The sequence below is a fragment of the Callospermophilus lateralis genome, chromosome 13, assembly GCF_048772815.1.
Source record: "Callospermophilus lateralis isolate mCalLat2 chromosome 13, mCalLat2.hap1, whole genome shotgun sequence".
NCBI lineage: Eukaryota > Metazoa > Chordata > Mammalia > Rodentia > Sciuridae > Callospermophilus > Callospermophilus lateralis.
Genome location: NC_135317.1, coordinates 84,388,607 through 84,406,165, shown reverse-complemented (window position 1 = coordinate 84,406,165; position 17,559 = coordinate 84,388,607). Strand labels below are relative to the sequence as shown.

At 33.2% G+C, this 17,559-nt stretch overlaps 1 protein-coding gene across 2 annotated transcripts in view; it reads left to right on the top strand.

Moving 5' to 3' along the window:
* LOC143412221 (complement factor H-like) overlaps window positions 1-17,559 on the top strand; it is an 80,750-nt gene that overhangs the window by 2,190 nt on the left and 61,001 nt on the right. For both annotated transcript variants that reach the window (XM_077110706.1, XM_077110705.1), the window contains exons 2-3: window positions 16,347-16,532; window positions 17,018-17,123. In XM_077110706.1, the coding sequence (XP_076966821.1) occupies window positions 16,347-16,532; window positions 17,018-17,123 (292 nt within the window). The remainder of the gene's footprint in view (window positions 1-16,346; window positions 16,533-17,017; window positions 17,124-17,559) is intronic.

Genomic DNA, 17,559 nt, shown 5'->3' with positions numbered 1-17,559 from the left:
AATGGAGTGCAGCACAGTATACATGATTATTCAATAAGATTGATTTAAATTCTTCATTGCATAATCAATTCCAGCTGGCTTATTTCACTTGTATTTTACTTTTCTTCAATGTGTGTTTAAATGTAATATCAGTTCCTGCTGGTGAATTGAGCAATAGCACATTCATGTTGTAGTGGGAACAACTCTTTATCTGGCTATATTCCTAACAGATAAAAAAAAATTCTAGAATTTAAAATATTATTTAGATCAGCCTCATAATAGCCATCAAACCACATGTAAGATAGTAAGCCAATAAGAAAAATTTTATGAATTTTCAGTGGATATAGGATTCCTATTTTATTCCTTTCTTTTCAGAAAGTCTCTGAAATAATTAGTTGAAAATGTCACCGATTTCATCAATTATGCCTCAGAGAAATTTTACTAAGCAGAATAGCCTTGATTGCTGAAAGTATTCATATATACTTCCATATTTGCTTCTGTTTTTATTTTCCTCATTGAATACTAAATACTAAATTGAGAGATTGAAATAGTTTTGAAAACTGCCACAATCTGCTCTATTCCACTAGACACAAAATGTAAACATTTCATAAATTTCTTTTGCCTTGATAAGAGTAAACATTCCTCAGAAAACCAATACTCCTACAGAATAATAATAGCAGGGAAAATGTGTAAACTCAACTTTCTGTTTGTTCTCCCCTTTTACTATGTTGAGGACCAAGTGGCACCTTGAATGTAGTGTTTGATCTGCATTCACATTCCTCCTTGTGTAGGAGCATAAGTTGCTTTTTTCTTGTGAAAGGTCTTGGCTCCAGGAGAGACCAGGGGATGCTGAGAATTGGGTGGGACTTACAAGACAAAGTATAAATTACAGTTCCTTAATCAAACCAGAGTTTCAGTTTTATTGAATGTATTATGACCAAGCTTTTCCAGTAGATCTTGAAAATTTAGGATCTAACAATTAAATACTATCTGTGATTAGGCCATAACCCCCAAATTACAAGATCATTAAAGTAAACAGATTAAAACTATACTGAACTATGTCCAACTGAAATATGTGCTGGCTTATGGCGTTTGGGGAGATAGCGTTTTCTGATGCTGGAGGTTTAGAGGGCAAAAAATGTTCTTTGAGGCCTAGAAAGACCTTATAGATTAAAGATTGAGAGGTTCCATTTCAGTCAAGAAAAGGAGAATTAGTTTTGTTACAAAATACATTGTTTCAGGTGTAAGATATTTTAAAATTTGAGTTAACCCTAATGTGAAAAAAACTGATATATCATATAAAAACTAAATACACATCAATAAAAATTGCTCTTGATAAAGATAAACATATAAATGTTATGTCATTTTCTTATCCAAAAAAAGTGATACTATATCATCTCAAATGGTTTTAATTTCAGTGTGACAAATAAAATCCCCCATTTCGCCCAAACTCCACATAATCAGAGATAGGTATATGGGTTTTTACCTATATGACTAGAATACAAAGTGGAATCCCATGCAATATCTCAGTTGTCTTTAATATCTTCTCTTCTCCTGAAATACTTTGCAAGTTGATGTTGTCATAAATTCAACCAATCTGTAATTTACATGGAATGACAAACACTCTGAATCAATACTTTAATTATCCTCCATAATTTCCTGTGAATTATTATTACCTGGCAATGTTATAACCATTTTAGTGGGGGAAGGTAGAAATGGATGGTAACAAGAATAAGAAAAGGACAGAGTAATTCTCAAACACCAGGTGCTCCCAGGTAGAGGAGAGGGATGAAGCACTACACAGAGTGACCAGGGGTACAGACACCCTCCTCAGAGATGGTGGGAAAGTGAGAGGTGTACTGAGGCAGGTCTTGTTCACTGTAAATTTAGGCATATTCTGGCAAAGCATATGTTGCCCTTCCTGCATACAATTTTAAACTGAAACTAAATATTTACACATGGCAAACTGACATCATTCTAAGGGAGAAGTAAGTTTCTACATGTAAGTTCAAAAATTTGTTTGTAACCAGTTTTCATTTTTGGCCTTTGGTTACTAAGATCAGATCCAAAGTTAAAATTGGTCTGTTTTTATCCACTAAGTCTCTGGGTTTTTTTTCAGTCTACCATTTTTCCTTCTTTGCAATTATGCCTCCTCCCCTCACACCTTCCCCCGACATGCCTAGGTCTTTGAGATTCTGCCAACCAATCTGTCTTGTGCTCAGTTAACTAATGTGCACTTTATCCATTTCTTAACTTTAATAAATCTCAGAACCTTGTACATGAAAAGGGCATGAGGTAATTGGAAAAATGTGTTACATTTTTGCTTAAAATTATATAAAGAAGCATTGTAAAAAATAACTCAGAGAAAATAAATTAATGGAACAGAGGGAAAAAAAAAACCCAGCATGAAATAATAAAAGAAAAAGAACATAAAGATTTGACAGAGCACTTTTATTTGTTTTGACATTTTAACTTAGAAAGCCAAGTTTCTCATAAACCTTGTTAACTGGAAATGTAAGAGATAGAAAGGTGATTATAGAACGTTCCTTCAAAGGTTCCTGAAAGTTTTTTTTCTTTTTTAAGCTAAATTAAAGTGATTCCTTAGTTCAAAACTGTATCATAAATTCAGACTTGGGACACATAGACCAGATGCATAATGGAATTACAGAAATTAGAGTTTCTGGGTTCATGGAACAGCTTTTAAGTGCACTAAACATTGTTTCCTCAATGTATTTGTATTTTTACATTTGTTGCTGTCTAATATTCCCTTTTCCTATGGGCCAAAACCTATAGATCAAATGGGAGATCTCCTAGATAGTTTCATTTTCATTCATTCATTCATTCATTCATTCAGTGATCACTTTGTGACTTCTAAGTGCTAGACAGAGTATGACAAGTACTTTCTAAAGGAGATAGCTTAGTGGAACAAAAAAAAAATGAATATTTTAGTATAGTAATACATTGTATTTTATCATAAACTAGCATTACAGACATAAACAAAAGATACTATAGGACTATGTAGGTAAAGCAGGAAAATAAATTGGGAGGTATGAACAGGGTAGGGTGTGGTTGGGAAGTTGGTTTTTAAAAGATGGAATAAGGAGAGAAGTACATTAAGATTGTTATGGTATCCAGGATAGGGATGGATACACACACACACACACACACACACACACACACATATTATAGTTGGACATTTATTTATTTATTTTTATGTGGTGCTGAGGATTGAACCCAGTTCCTCACAGGCGCTAGACGAGTGCTATACAGCTGCGCCACAACCCCAACTCCCCAGGATAGGTTTTGAAGATTGAGTAGGAGTTAGCCAGGAAAAGTAGTCAAAGAAGTCATTAAAGACGGAGGAACATCAAATGTGCAAACCTGTCTCCATGTTTCCATTTGCTCTATCAGCCACATCCCCAGCCCTTTTTAATATTTTATTTAGAGACAGGATCTCATTGAGTTGCTTAGCTCCTTGCTTTTTGCTGAGGCTGGTTTTGAACTCATGATCCTCCTGCATCAGCCTCATGAGCCGCTGGGATTGTGGGTGTGCACCACCGTGCCCAGCTTCCTTTCTCTCTTAATATTTATCCCCAATATTCCCTGATAATTACTCAGATGCTAAATTATTCCTACTGCAGGGTACTCAGGGTCTCATTTTAATGTTGCCCTGCGGCTAAGCTGCTTTTTGTGGCAGCCAGTCAAGCGTCATGAAAACTCATTCCATAAGACTGAAACAATGATGGGCAACAGGTAATAGCTACTCAAACACTACATGTTTCGAGAGATTTGATCTCAGAGGAATCAAGCTGTTTTCTGATAGTAATGTATTTCAACCTAATTATGGCATACCTATTATTCTACCCAGTTTCTTATGGCTGTTACCTGTTTTTCCATTCTCTTTTTATGATCCTGGAATGATCTTTTTTTAATAATTTTTTTTTTTGGTTATAGATGGACACAATACCTTTATTTATTCATTTATTTTTATGTTGTGCTCAGGATCGAACCCAGAGCCTCACACACATTAGGCAATCACTTCACCACTGAGCTACAACCCCAGCCCCACCCTGGAATAATCATCATATTCTTTTTCACTATTAAAAAATGTTACAAAGAAATTGTGCAATCATCTTTTTAAATATAAAAAGATACAATTTTATTTTTTGAAATCTTATTAAGTGCAACATAAACTCTATTCCTTTTTTAGAGTTTATTTTTTCAAAAACTTCCTTGCTGCCACTGATATTTTCTTTACACCACTTTTCCCAATTACCTTTCTTCTCATGATACTTATAATTTGAATAACATTTTAGAAGCTATTTGGATCATATCTCATATATGCATATAAAGTATACTCATGTATATCCATGAGAAGATAGGAAAGAAATTTGATGCAAAATATCTGCTTTTTTCTATTTCCATCTTGTTCACTTGCTTTATTTTTGTTAAAATTGGTTTTGTAGTTTGGGTTTTTAGTGTATTCTACCATAATCTAAGTTAAGAAGTAGGCTATTTAAAAATATCTCCTTCTCTACTCTTCCCCCCCCCCACCAAAAAGTGATTTTAGAAAAATGGAGCAAATGTAAAAAAAAAAAAAAAAAAGTGGGAAAAATTTAAGTAAAGTTTTCTAAATCCCACTATTATCTATAATCATAATGGAACAATAAAAAATTTCAAAGATACAATATTACAAAGATACATTCTCTTAAATTTGAAAGTTAAAAAAAGCTAAATGATAATTAAATGACTATTAAATGCATAGGATGAAACATTTGTTGTTTAAATCCAAATAAATACTTGGATATAAGAACACTGACTTTACTTATTAATCTGTAATTGGAAGCATAACATAGAAATTTTTTAAAGTTTTAAGATAAATCAAACATGAAAAAATATTTGCACACTTTGAAAAATATTTTTATACTGCCTATTTAATAAGTCCCTGCTCAATTTTCTTTAAGAACTGCCAATTTAATTCAAGAAAATGTGTACATACATGTTGATGGTTTGATTATTTGGAGCAAAATAACTTATTGATTACTTAGAAATTTTTGAGAATATTTTTAATTAAGCTTGAACATGTAGTTTTTTTGTTGATTCAGGCTTTATTACATCCTAACACATAAAATGCTTAACTATTGTTATAATTTGATATGGTGAATTATTACTTGAAATATTTTTGCTGATATGTTAGTAATAAAAATTCCATGTATTGGGGATTAGAACAAAAATAGACAAGATGTATTTGAAGAGAGAAGACATTAAATATTATTGAAAATTATTCTACCATACAAACAGAGACAGTCCTCAATTTCATTTAGCTTATACTTTGAGAGTGATAGACAAAAATCCTAATTCAGAGCAACAGTTCTGAATTATAAACTAAGTTATGAAGGAAACAAGGGCCAAAGGAAAGAAATTGGGGTGGAACTGTGTTGCAACATTAGATGAACTAGACTTGGGGACCTACTAATAATAAGTGGATGGCTTTGAGCAAGCAGCATTTGAATAGAGTTTTGAAAAATGAAGCAAAGCCAGTCATCAAAAATCTGTAGTACAAATATTCTTAGAGGGAGAAACAAATAGAAAAATAGATCTTTAAAAAAAGGAAAGAAAGAAAGAAAACTAAAGAGAAATAAGTTTTGAGATGCTTAACAAATTACAAACAAACCAGGGTAGATCTGTCACAGTTAATAAATGGGACACTTATGAGAAGAAACTGGAGAGAAGAAGGGCAAGAGCCAGATAATGTGTTTCCGTCCAGGTGGAGGTAAGGAATGAAGACTCCTTAGTAAAAAGGAGATGTCTGAGAAGAATGTTAATCACAGGAGTGGCGTTATCAGATCTGCAAAAATCATGTGGTTTTGTGCAGAATGGCCTGGAAGAATAGAAGAGTTGAGGCCTACAGTCAAGTTAGGCTGGTCAATAACATAATGTGAGGAAATGGAGAAGGGATGATAATTTATTTTCTTACAAAATCCAGTAATGCCACTTAAAATTGTGAAACAAAGCACTGGAGTGTTAAAAATTATTTGTGGTTAAACAAAACAACAACAACAACAACAACAACAAAAAAAAAACAGAAAAAGGAAAAGAAAAGGTAATCGTATAAGAATTCCTTAGGTATGAATAACACCTATACGCAAAGTAAGTTTTTGAGGAGCTGGTAGGAAGAGATATGGCCTTATATTTCATATCTTGTTAAAAGTAACTAAATTTGAAAGATCAAGAATTAGCAGTATAAACATATTGTTTGAAATTGGAATAGTAAGCAGAAAAAGATTATTGGCCTCTGGGCCAAACTCTTTGCAGATGAACTACATTTTGGGTAGAGGTATTCCTTTAATAAAAGTGATTTTAATCAAATAAATTGATAGGAAACTTTGCATATCACTTTGTTCCATTAACTTAATAAAAACAAAGGAACCGGATTTATTAAAATGCAAAGGTTGTGGAAATAGTCGCTACTTGCAATGTTGGGAACTACATTTGAAATTTAACAAATGTATTTTCCCAGTAACAGGAACTCCACAAAATTGATCTAGATTTTGAAAGTTAAAGACACACACTCCAACCTATAACTGAAGAGAAATTCTCCATGTAGCAACCTGGACGTGAAATATCAAAACAAAAACATCAGGCTTTTTGGTAGTGGTGAAGGGTGGAGAGTGGTGGTGTTTTGTAATGGGATATTGGCACCACCTAGTGGAGAAGATTTTGTTTGTTTAAATTATGAAAATCAAAGCTCTAGTGAGGAAGCTCACATTAACCAACTTCACTAACACTAATGTTAAAATATTTTACAAAATCTTCAGAGGAAAATCAATGAATATTACAGCCTACACAGATATTTAATTTTTTCCCAAAATGCAATTTCACAGGAATGTTTTTGTTTGTTTTTGTTTTTATGAAATGTAAAACATTGCTCAGTTATGTTATTAATTCCCCTTACTTTTTAAAAAAATATTTTTAGTTATAGATTAACACAATACATTTATTTATTTATTTATTTATTTATTTATTTATATGTGGTGCTGAGGATCGAACCCTGTGCCTTATACAACGCAAGTGCTCTACCACTGAGCCACAACCCCAGCCACTTTCCCCTTATTCTTTAAAAAGAAATTCCAGAACAGAAGGTTAAATAATTACCAGTATTATAAAACCAAGTAATAAAAGAAGTTTGACAATTGAAATAATAATCTAACAAATATTTATGATAATAAATATCTTAAAATTTGCCATTTTTAAAAACTAAGATGCAATGTTTCTAATATCACTGTTATTGTGTCTTAATTAAACAGCACATTGTCTTAAAAGCATTAACAATTAAAATCAATAACCAGCATATTTATTTTTTCATTTGATTTTATTTACTTTTGTTTGTTCTAAAGCTATACATGACAGTAAAATGCACCCTAACACATCACACATAGATGAAGTATAATTTCTCATTCTTCTGGTTGTACACAATGTAGAATCCCACTGGTTATATTGTCATACATGTACATAGGGCAATAATGTCTGATTCATTCTACTATCCTTCCTACCCCCATATTTATTAATTTTGTTTTTGTTTTCTATATCATATAATTAATCTTACAAATAAGATTGTCAATTTTTCTTTCATATTTTATTGTAAAATATAATACATATAAGTAAATAAAATATGAACATATTCTATTACAAATAATTCTAATCATTCCTTTTTGTTCCTAATGATGATTATTTGTGCCCCCTCCCTTTACTCTTGATTAGTCTTGTCAGGATTGCATTAATTTTGTTTTGTCCACAAACTAGCTTTTAGTTTCTTTAATACTTTATATATTGTGTATTTTTTTTTCATTTTATTATTTCTGCTCTTTTTACTATTATTTACAAATTTCTTTCTAAATAGCTATTTTTACTAGCTTTTTGAGAATTCTCACTTCCTTAAGTTTTACCTCCTTTCTGTATTTTCATTTATTTTACTTAATGTTTGTGTAAAATTTTGGTTATTGTTCACTTCAAAATACTTTCTAATTCTCATTGATTTGCTCATTGACCTATAGAAGACTTTATGTATTTGTAAACTAATTATTTTTTATTGCTATTTTCTAGGATTTCTTCCTATTACATGGGGGAACAAGAATATATTTTGATTTTGATATTTTGAAATTTATCAGAACTTGCATTGTGATCATCTAATGTAATTTATTATTATATTTTATGTGTTTTTTTGAAATATTCTTGGGTACAGTGTTCTTTGTATGTAAAATAAGTCTTTTGTTTTTTAAGTTTCTCAAAATATCCTTAAGAATTTTTCTTGCTTTGTTCTCATCACTTATTAAGAGGTACACACTTACACACTGTCTCCAACAGTAATTTTGAAATATATATACTCTAAGATTTTATATATAAAATCTTAGAGTATATATATATGTGTGTGTGTGTGTGTGTGTGTATACATATATATGTATATATATGCACACATACACACATATATGTACACATATGTGTGTATATATACATATGTATGTATGTGTGTGTGTATATATATGTGTATATATATATATTTTTCAACTAGGTGATTCACATTTTATTTTAGACTTTTTTTTTTTTTGTACTGAGGACTGATACCAGGGGCATTTAACCACTGAACCCAGCCCTTTTTTATATTTTATTTAGAGGCAAGATCTCACTGAGTTGCTTAGGGACTTGCTAAATTGCTGAGGCTGGCTTTGAACTTGAGATTCTACTGTCTCAGTCTGCTGAGTCTCTGGGATTAAAGGCATGCTTCACTGCTCCCGGCATTATTAGTATTCTAGATGACTGGCATTCTGACTGGTGTGAGATGAAATCTCAGTATAGTTTTGATTTGCATTTCCTTGATTACTAATGATGTGGAACATGTTTTTCATATGTATTTGTATTTCTTCTTTTGAGAAATTGGTGTTTAATTTGTTTGCCCTTTTAGTAATTGGGTTATTGTATTTTTTTGGTGTGAAATTTTTTGAGTTCTTTATATATCCTAGATATTAACCTATATCAGAAGAGTAACTAATAAAGGTTTTCTCCCATTCTGTAGGTTCCCTCTTCACATTCTTAATTGCTTCCTTTGCTGTGAAGACGATTTTAAATTTGATACCATCCCATTTATTAACTATTGGCTATTTTTCCTGAATGTTAGGTATCCTGTTAATAAAGTTTTCCCTGTGCCTATATGTTGAAGTAATGACCCTACATTTTCTTCTAGGAGTTGCATAGTTTCTGGTCTAATTCCTAGGTCTTTGATCCATTTTGAGTTGTTTTTTGTGCAGTGTGAGAGATAAAAGTCTAGTTTCATCCTTCTTCATATGGATAGCCAGTTTTCCCATGAAACTGGAACATTCAATCCATTTCTGTGTCATAAAATTACTGATGTGTTGCAGTTAAAATCTAACTTAATCCCTTTTACTGTATTTGATTCCTCTTTACTATCTTGCTGCCTTCTGAGTTGGTTAATTTTTTTTTGATTTAATTTTTCCCTTCAAGTAGGTTAAAATTTTCATCTCAATTCTGCTTCTATAACTTTGGCAATTAATTAGAAATTGAAAGTAGTTGTTTTAGTTCATTTGGACTGTTATAACACACCATCATTAACTGGGTAGTTTAAAAAACCACAGATGTTTGTTTTTGACAGTTCTGAAGGCTGGAAGTATGAAAAGGTGCCAGGGGAGAATCAACTGAGGGCACCTTCTGGTTCATAGACAGCACCTTTTACTTGTGTCCTCACACAGTGGAATGGACAGGGCAGCCTCCTTAGTAAAACCACTCTAGAATTTCTTTTAACGTAGTCATGAGAGCTCTACCTTCACAACCTAACTACCTCCCCAAAACTCCATCTCCTAATACCAACACATTGGTGCTTTGGTTTAAACATGAATGTTGGGGAAGCAACAAACATGGATATAATAGTATGAGCCTTGTTAACAAAGTCTGAGGCTAATTTATCATTCAGACTTCAGAAGTCTAATCAGCAGAAGATTATCTAAATGCCCATCAGTTGATCAATATACCCATTTATCTATCTAGCTCTTAAAAGAGATTTCTTCCTAGTTGCTTAGGAAATTATGGCAACAATATATACAAGTCCGAAATCTACATGGTGGGAAGTCAGAAAGAGAAGGTCACAAGCAGACTGGAACTCACAGAGAAGGCAACTGCTGTTCACAGTAAAATTTCTTCCAGAATTTTTACCTTGAATAATCACCTGAAGTAAAGTCAATAGATTTATTGCCTGCCATCCTAGTAGCACATAGAAGTGTTTGATGGAAAAACAAAAGATGGAGGCTCAGCCATTTTCAAATACCAATTATTATACCTATGTATGAGTGCACAAATGGTGTAACTCTACATCATGTACAACCAGAGAAATGAAAAGTTGTGCTCCATTTGTGTAAAAAATAAAATAAAAATTATTAAAATAAAAGAAGAAAACTATCACTCTTCTCAACACTGAGAGCTTATAAGACATCAATTCCCTTTTCTCAGTTTATACACCATTGTCATGTAGTTTATATATGTGTGTGTATGCACACTTGTGTGTTTAAACAGCATAAGATTATATATGTACATAATTTAGATTTACTCCTGTGTATATCATTTCCTTTGCTCTTCATTTCTTCTATTATCATAGACCCTATATCCAGGGGCATTTTTCTTTTTCTGAAGTATATCTTTTAGTTCATTTGTTATTGTTTTATTAATGTGAATTTATGGAGGCAATTTTCTCAAATTTTATTGATCAAATTTTCATTCTTGAAAAATTATTTCTGTATGTAGAATTCTAGATTGGTAATTACATCTTTTTGCAAATTAAAAAGATCTTTTAATATCTTCTAGCTTGTTACCGCTATTGAGAAGTCTGCTGTAAGTCTAACCATTAACTGCCATTAAATGAATCTGACTTTTTCTTTGACCAGTTTAAGATTTCACTCTTTTCTTTGGTTTTCTGTGTATTCTTTAAAATGAAGCTAGGCATTCACACCAGTGATACCACCAGTTACCCGAGAGGAATCCTGCTTCCTCACATGTTGAAGTATAACACTAGAGAAGCACACTGAGGCAAGAATATAAAGCAGGGTTTATTTAGAAAGGGGTAACAAAGACTTCTCCCAGGAGGAAGAAGGAGGCCATGGCTGGTATCCTGGTATCTTAAGAAGTGAGGGTATTCTGCCTTTTTTTTTTTTTTTTTTTTTTTTTTTTTTTAATGTCTTAGGCTTCCTTTGTTCTCCTGCTCTCTTCCCCGTATCTCTCTCCTTTCTGTGTATGTGACTAGGCCCAGGAGATGCTCAGGTGGAATGACCAAAAGGTGAGAAGCAGATGGACAGGGGGATTGGCCAGATGAAGCAGCCCAGGACACATTAATTAACAGCTTTTACAACTCCCTGGAGGGAGGGACAGCTCCTGGGGCAGATTACCTTAGCAACAGGCTGGAACAGGGCAGGTTATCATGATAAGGGTGGAGGAAGGGCTCTGAAGTCCCTGAGGGGCAGACTCCAACTTCCTGGACTTACTCAAATTGGCCTCCTTGATTCCACCTGACTCGATTTACCTGTCTATGTTGACTGCCTGGCTAATTCTGGCTTCACCAGGGTGAACTCATTCAGGATTTAATTTGACTTTTATCACTTTCATTACTTTTGCGTAATAAACCTATCAAGTAATGGTCATGTTAATGACTGTTCTTAAGATAATGAATTTTTTTTTTCATTTTAACATTTGATTTTTGGAAGTATTAGTGCTTTTCTTACTGGAAAGAAGAATGCAATTTTCAGTTTAATTTTGAATAGGTTTTTTTAATTTTTAAAATACTCTAATATGTGTATTGTTTTTGAAATTTGTTTTATTTATTAAACTTTATATTTTAATATTTAATCATAATGTTTAAAATATTCAGTTTTCTATTGTATGTAGGGTAATTATCAATTATGATAATGTATTGTGTATTTCAAGAACTGGAGAAAGGATTTTGAATATTCTAACTGCAAAGAAATAAATGTTTGAGGAGAAAGATATTTGCCCTGATTTGGACATTGTGCCAAGTATACATGCATTAAAACATCATAAAGACTCCATAAATATATACAAATAATTAACAATTAAAAAGATGTTTTCACCAAGAAAAAATTATAGGTCATTGAGAAGATAGATGTTTAGTTTGACTTAAACATTATACAGACTATACAAACAGGGAAATACCACATTGTAAACTGTTATTAGGTGTAATTTTTTTTTAGTTTTTTTAATTATTAGTTGTTCAAAACATTACAAAGCTCTTGACATATCATATTTCATACATTTGATTCAAGCAGATTATGAACTCCCATTTTCCCCCCATATACATATTGCAGATTCACATCAGTTCCACATCCACTTTTTTACATACTGCCATACTAGTATCTGTTATATGCTGCTGCCCTTCCTGTCCTCTACTATCCCCCCTCCCCTCCCCTCCCCTCTCCTCCCATCTTCTCCCTCTACCCATCTACTGTAATTCATTTCTCTCTCTTGTTTTTTCCCCTTTCCCCTCACTTCCTCTTATATGTAATTTTGTATAACAATGAGGGTCTCCTTCCTTTACCATGCAATTTCCCTTCTCTCTCTCTTTCCCTCCCCCCTCTCGACCCTGTTTAATGGTGATCTTCTTCTCATGCTCTTCCTCCCTATTCTGTTCTTAGTTGCTCTCCTTATATCAAAGATGACATTTGGCATTTTTTTTTAGGGATTGGCTAGCTTCACTTAGCATAATCTGCTCTAGTGCCATCCATTTCCCTGAAAATTCCATGATTTTGTCATTTTTTAGTGCAGAGTAATACTTCATTGTGTATAAATGCCACATTTTTTTATCCATTCATTTTTGTTTTAATCTATCACTTTTTCAAAAAATAAAAGAAAAAATGAAAATATTGATAAAATAAACAAATATGATAGTAGATTAATGGCACAAAATATTAGTGAGTTAAACAACTGAGTGTCAAATATAGTGGATAGTTAGAGAAGATTTAAGAGAATGTGAATTCTCTTACATAGATTGTGGTGAGATGTGAATCTCTTTGCTGTGGCTCCACCCCTTTGGCCTTGTGGGCTGCAACCAACATGGCTTCTCTCTTGGATGGCTCTGCTCATTGCTTCCTACAGCTTTCCTTGGCAGATGTTCCATGTTACTAGAATCTCTTAATTCCTAAGGTCTCTACTGCAGCTTTAGCTTCAGTCTCACATTTTTATGCATTTCTGTCTCAGGGGCTACCTGAAGAGATTCTGACCCTTCTGCACTTTGCCTGGCCCCCCAGGACTTCCTGTGAAATCTCAGTGGAGGCCTCCACGATCCCCAACTCCAGAATCCTACATTCTTGAACAACTAGCACCACATGGATGATGCCAACTCCTGCTGCCAGCTCAAGGAATAGCTGGGCTCCTTGACTATGGTTGCAGGGGCCCTTGAGTCTAGACAACTGAACATTATTTAAGGACCCATGAGGAAGGAACTTCATAGGTCACTCTTATAAAGGCAGGTTGCTCCTATGATCTCTTTTCAAATGAATTTTTATTTTACACCCTTAAGACTTCAATGGGTGTAGTTTTCTAAGGTGCCCTCAAGGAATCTTTTCTAGTATCTCTGGATAAAATACTTAGCTTCTCTTTAGTGGTGGTAATCTCTTCAGGAACTATATCTACTTCTTTGGCCAAACTGAAAACTTTTTCAATCTTTCCTGTTTTTTTGCTTCTCATTACCACAGTAAATTTGGATAAAAACCCACCAGCAATACCCATGCAACTTTCTGAATTTGTGCTGCCTTGAAATTTCCTCCCCCAGATTAATTAGTCCATCAACTATAGATTGAGACTCAAAAGTTTCAGGTCACCGGCAAATTGCAGACAAGTTCTTTGCTGTCATGTGACTGTATCTAATGTGACTTGTCTCTAATCCAGTTCCTAAGAGTTTTCATTACCATCTGAAACCTCATGAGCATAATCTTTTTACTGTTCACATTTTTATCAACATTCTAACCTTCTCAGCTCCCATCAGAATTACTTAATAAGCTTTGCTTTTAGTATTCTAAGTTTTCTCCAGCCTCCATCTCCAAACTTATCCAAACTCCAAAAGGCTTCTGAACCACATGGTCAGGTTACTTACAGCAACAACCCCACTTTTCAGTATCAATTTGTATGTTAGTCAGCTTTTCATCGCTGTGACCAAAGTACCCGACAACAGTTACTTAGCAAAGAAATAATTTATTCTGAGTTCATAGTTTTAAGGACTAAACCTCTGAGTCAGTGAGCCAAAATATGTTTTTCTTTACTAATTCTCAACCGACATATAATTTTAAGCACCTAACTAATTTTAGAAATGTAATTTTAAGTACCTGATTTTAGAAATGCAAGACACTGATTTCTCAAAATAAAATGTTTTTGTTTTTTCTGTATGTGTTTAAGTTTGTTTTTTGATGTGTGTGTTTTAGCAGAGTCTGAATATAGGTTTCCTTTGTGTATATACTTGGGGAGTTTGCTGAGATTTACATTTATGTTTTGATTTCTCTAATCAATTTTAGGTACCTTTGAGCTATTCATTGAATCTTTTCAATTAATTGAGCTATGATTAGAATCTTGTTCCTCTATCCCAAAAGACTGATAAATTTACCTGCTTCTGTCAGTTCTCCCTCCTTTGAAACTCCAGTTATTCATATGTTGTGTCACTAGATTCTGCAGGACACATTTTTTTTACTCTGTTTGATTTGTTCTTGTTTATGCACTTTAGTCTTTCTGTATTTCACTTGTGGCAATTCTACATGAGACTTTCTTCAAGTTTAACATATTTCCCTCTGTGTCCATATGACTCATGAGACATTATTTCACATATTTATTCTGTACTTACAGAATAATACATGAATTTTAGAGTCATTTTGTTTTGGTTATCTTTTTATTTTTACTCCTTTACATCTTCTTTATATAGTTTCTTTAACATACTTAAAAGAGTTGTTCTAAAGGTATTGATAGCATTGTAGCTTCAGGAGCTAAGTGTCTGCTATTTACTAACTTTATTTTCTCTTCCTGGACATATTTTTTGACCTTTTATGTGTGCTTTAATTTTCATTTGAGTCCACACATTTTGCATGAGATGGAATGTTATGACTTAAGTTTACATAATTGCTCCCAACAAAGAGAGTTTTTGCTTTCTTTTGATCTAATTAAACTCATTTGGGCCTGGGTTGCATTTTAGTTTGAGTCAGTCCACTTCTGGTATGAAAAGATGCGAAGAGAGGACTGTGTGTGTGTGTGTGTGCGTGCACACTCATATGTTTTCAATTGAGAACATGGTTAGAATCTTGTTCCTCTATCCCAAAAGACTGATAAATTTACCTGCTTCTTTGATGCTTTGTTTCCTGTTCTAAAATCTGATTTTGAGTGATTTTCAAATATAGCAAATATGTTCAATAAAGATACTGTGTACTTAAAGCAGGCCATTTTTGCTGGTGGGACTCTTTGTCTGAGAATATGGGAAATTTCAGTCCAAAGCTTCTGCAAGGAACTCTGATTCTACACAAGTTTCAGAAAATTTTTTGCTACACATAATCTCTCAAAGTTCATCTGGTTCTTTCTTTCTTCATTACCATTCCTGTATTTATTCAAGTTCTGATCATTAATCCATATCCAGAGCTGGCAGTCATAACCAGGTAAGAAATAGCCAAAGACCATATGTTTGCATGAAATAGGACTTTCTCACTTGGATTTAATTCATTTAATCCTCTCAACCCCACAATTTACTTTTAAACACACACACACACACACACACACACACACACACACACTGTTTTACATGCACACTGTTGTTGCTATGATTAAAAAATCTGACCAGAACAATTGTAGAGGAGGAAAAGTTTATCTGAGAGTTCACAGTTTCAGAAGTCTCAGTTAATAGATAGGCAGTTCCATTCCTCAGGGCTCGAGGTGAGGCAAAACATCAGGGGGAAGAGTGTGACAGAGGGAAGCTGCTCATATGATGATCAGAAGGCGGAGAGAGAGAGACTCCACTGGCCAGGTACAAAATATATATACTCTAATGACCCATCTCCTCCAGCCACACCCTACTTACTTTTATTTACCACTCAGTTAATCCCCATCCCCCCATCAACAGATAAATTCACTGATAGGGTTAAAGCTCTCATAACCCATTCATTTCTCTTCTAAACCTTCTTGCATTATCTTATAAGTGAGCTTTTGGGGACACATCACAACCAACCCATGACACACATTCATACAATGGATGGATCAGTAACCATATAGATATTTTTAAAAGCAAAGCTAACCCCAACATACCATATGTTTGCTTTTATTATTTGCAGATTGCCAAGGACCTCCTGCAAAAGAAGATACAGAAATTCTGTCTGGTTCCTGGACTGACCAGCCTTATTCAGAGGGTACTCAGGCTACCTACAAATGCCGCCCTGGCTACAGAACCCTTGGCAACATCATAAAGGAATGCAGAAATGGAGAATGGGTGGCTCTTAATCCAGCCAGGATCTGTCGGAGTAAGTACTTCACTTTTTAAAAAAATATTTATTCTTAAGTTTTAGGTGGACACAATATCTTTATTTTACATTTATGTGGTGCTGAGGATTGAACCTAGTGCCTCATGCATGCTAGGTGAACACTCTACCACTGAGCCATAACCCCAGCCCCCGACTACTTCACTTTTTTTGTGAACCTTATGAAATCTTTTAGTTGTAAAAATGCTTAATACTTGATATGTTAACAATACTGGTTGAATTATATCATTCTTATTATTTTAATACAAAACAACACATGATTATTTTTAAAAAGAGGTCAGTAATCTGACAAAATTCAAAAATGCATTCATTATAAAATAATAGCTTTGCTATTTTCAATTTCTTTAAATTCAATGTTGTCCTCTCATTAAATACCAAATATCTTTGTCCACCAACTCCTATATAAAATGTGTTCCCTGTATAACATACTAATACATATATATATATATATTTTTTTTTTATTTTAGAGAAGCCCTGTGGACATCCTGGGGATACTCCCTTTGGTTCTTTTCATCTTGAAGGAGGAAATGAATTTGTATATGGTGCAAAAGTTGTTTATAAATGTGATGAGGGGTATGTAGTCAATATTAAAAAGGTTTATAACTCAAATACTAAAGAGGAACTGTACTAATTTATATACACAAATAACTTGAAAATTATGGTACAATATAAATTATCATATATGTATATCATACTGTCTCCTTAACATTAAGAAATTCAAGCTGTAATTACTCTGTATAGTATTATAAGTATATGGAAAAGCAGTTCGCTTGTAAGTAAGTGTTCACCCAAGGCATCTTTTCTACATTGTACTTTTTGCAGGGTATTTTGGGTCATTTATGTTGGGGATAATTGGACATACAATAAAATTATAAATTTATAAAATTTAAGAAGAAGCAAGTCTTTGGTTGTAAGTTTTACTTATAAATGCTATTATTTAAATTTCAATGTTTTAAAAATTCTTATCATTCATATCAAAAATACTACTCTTTTAGAATCATTGATTTTA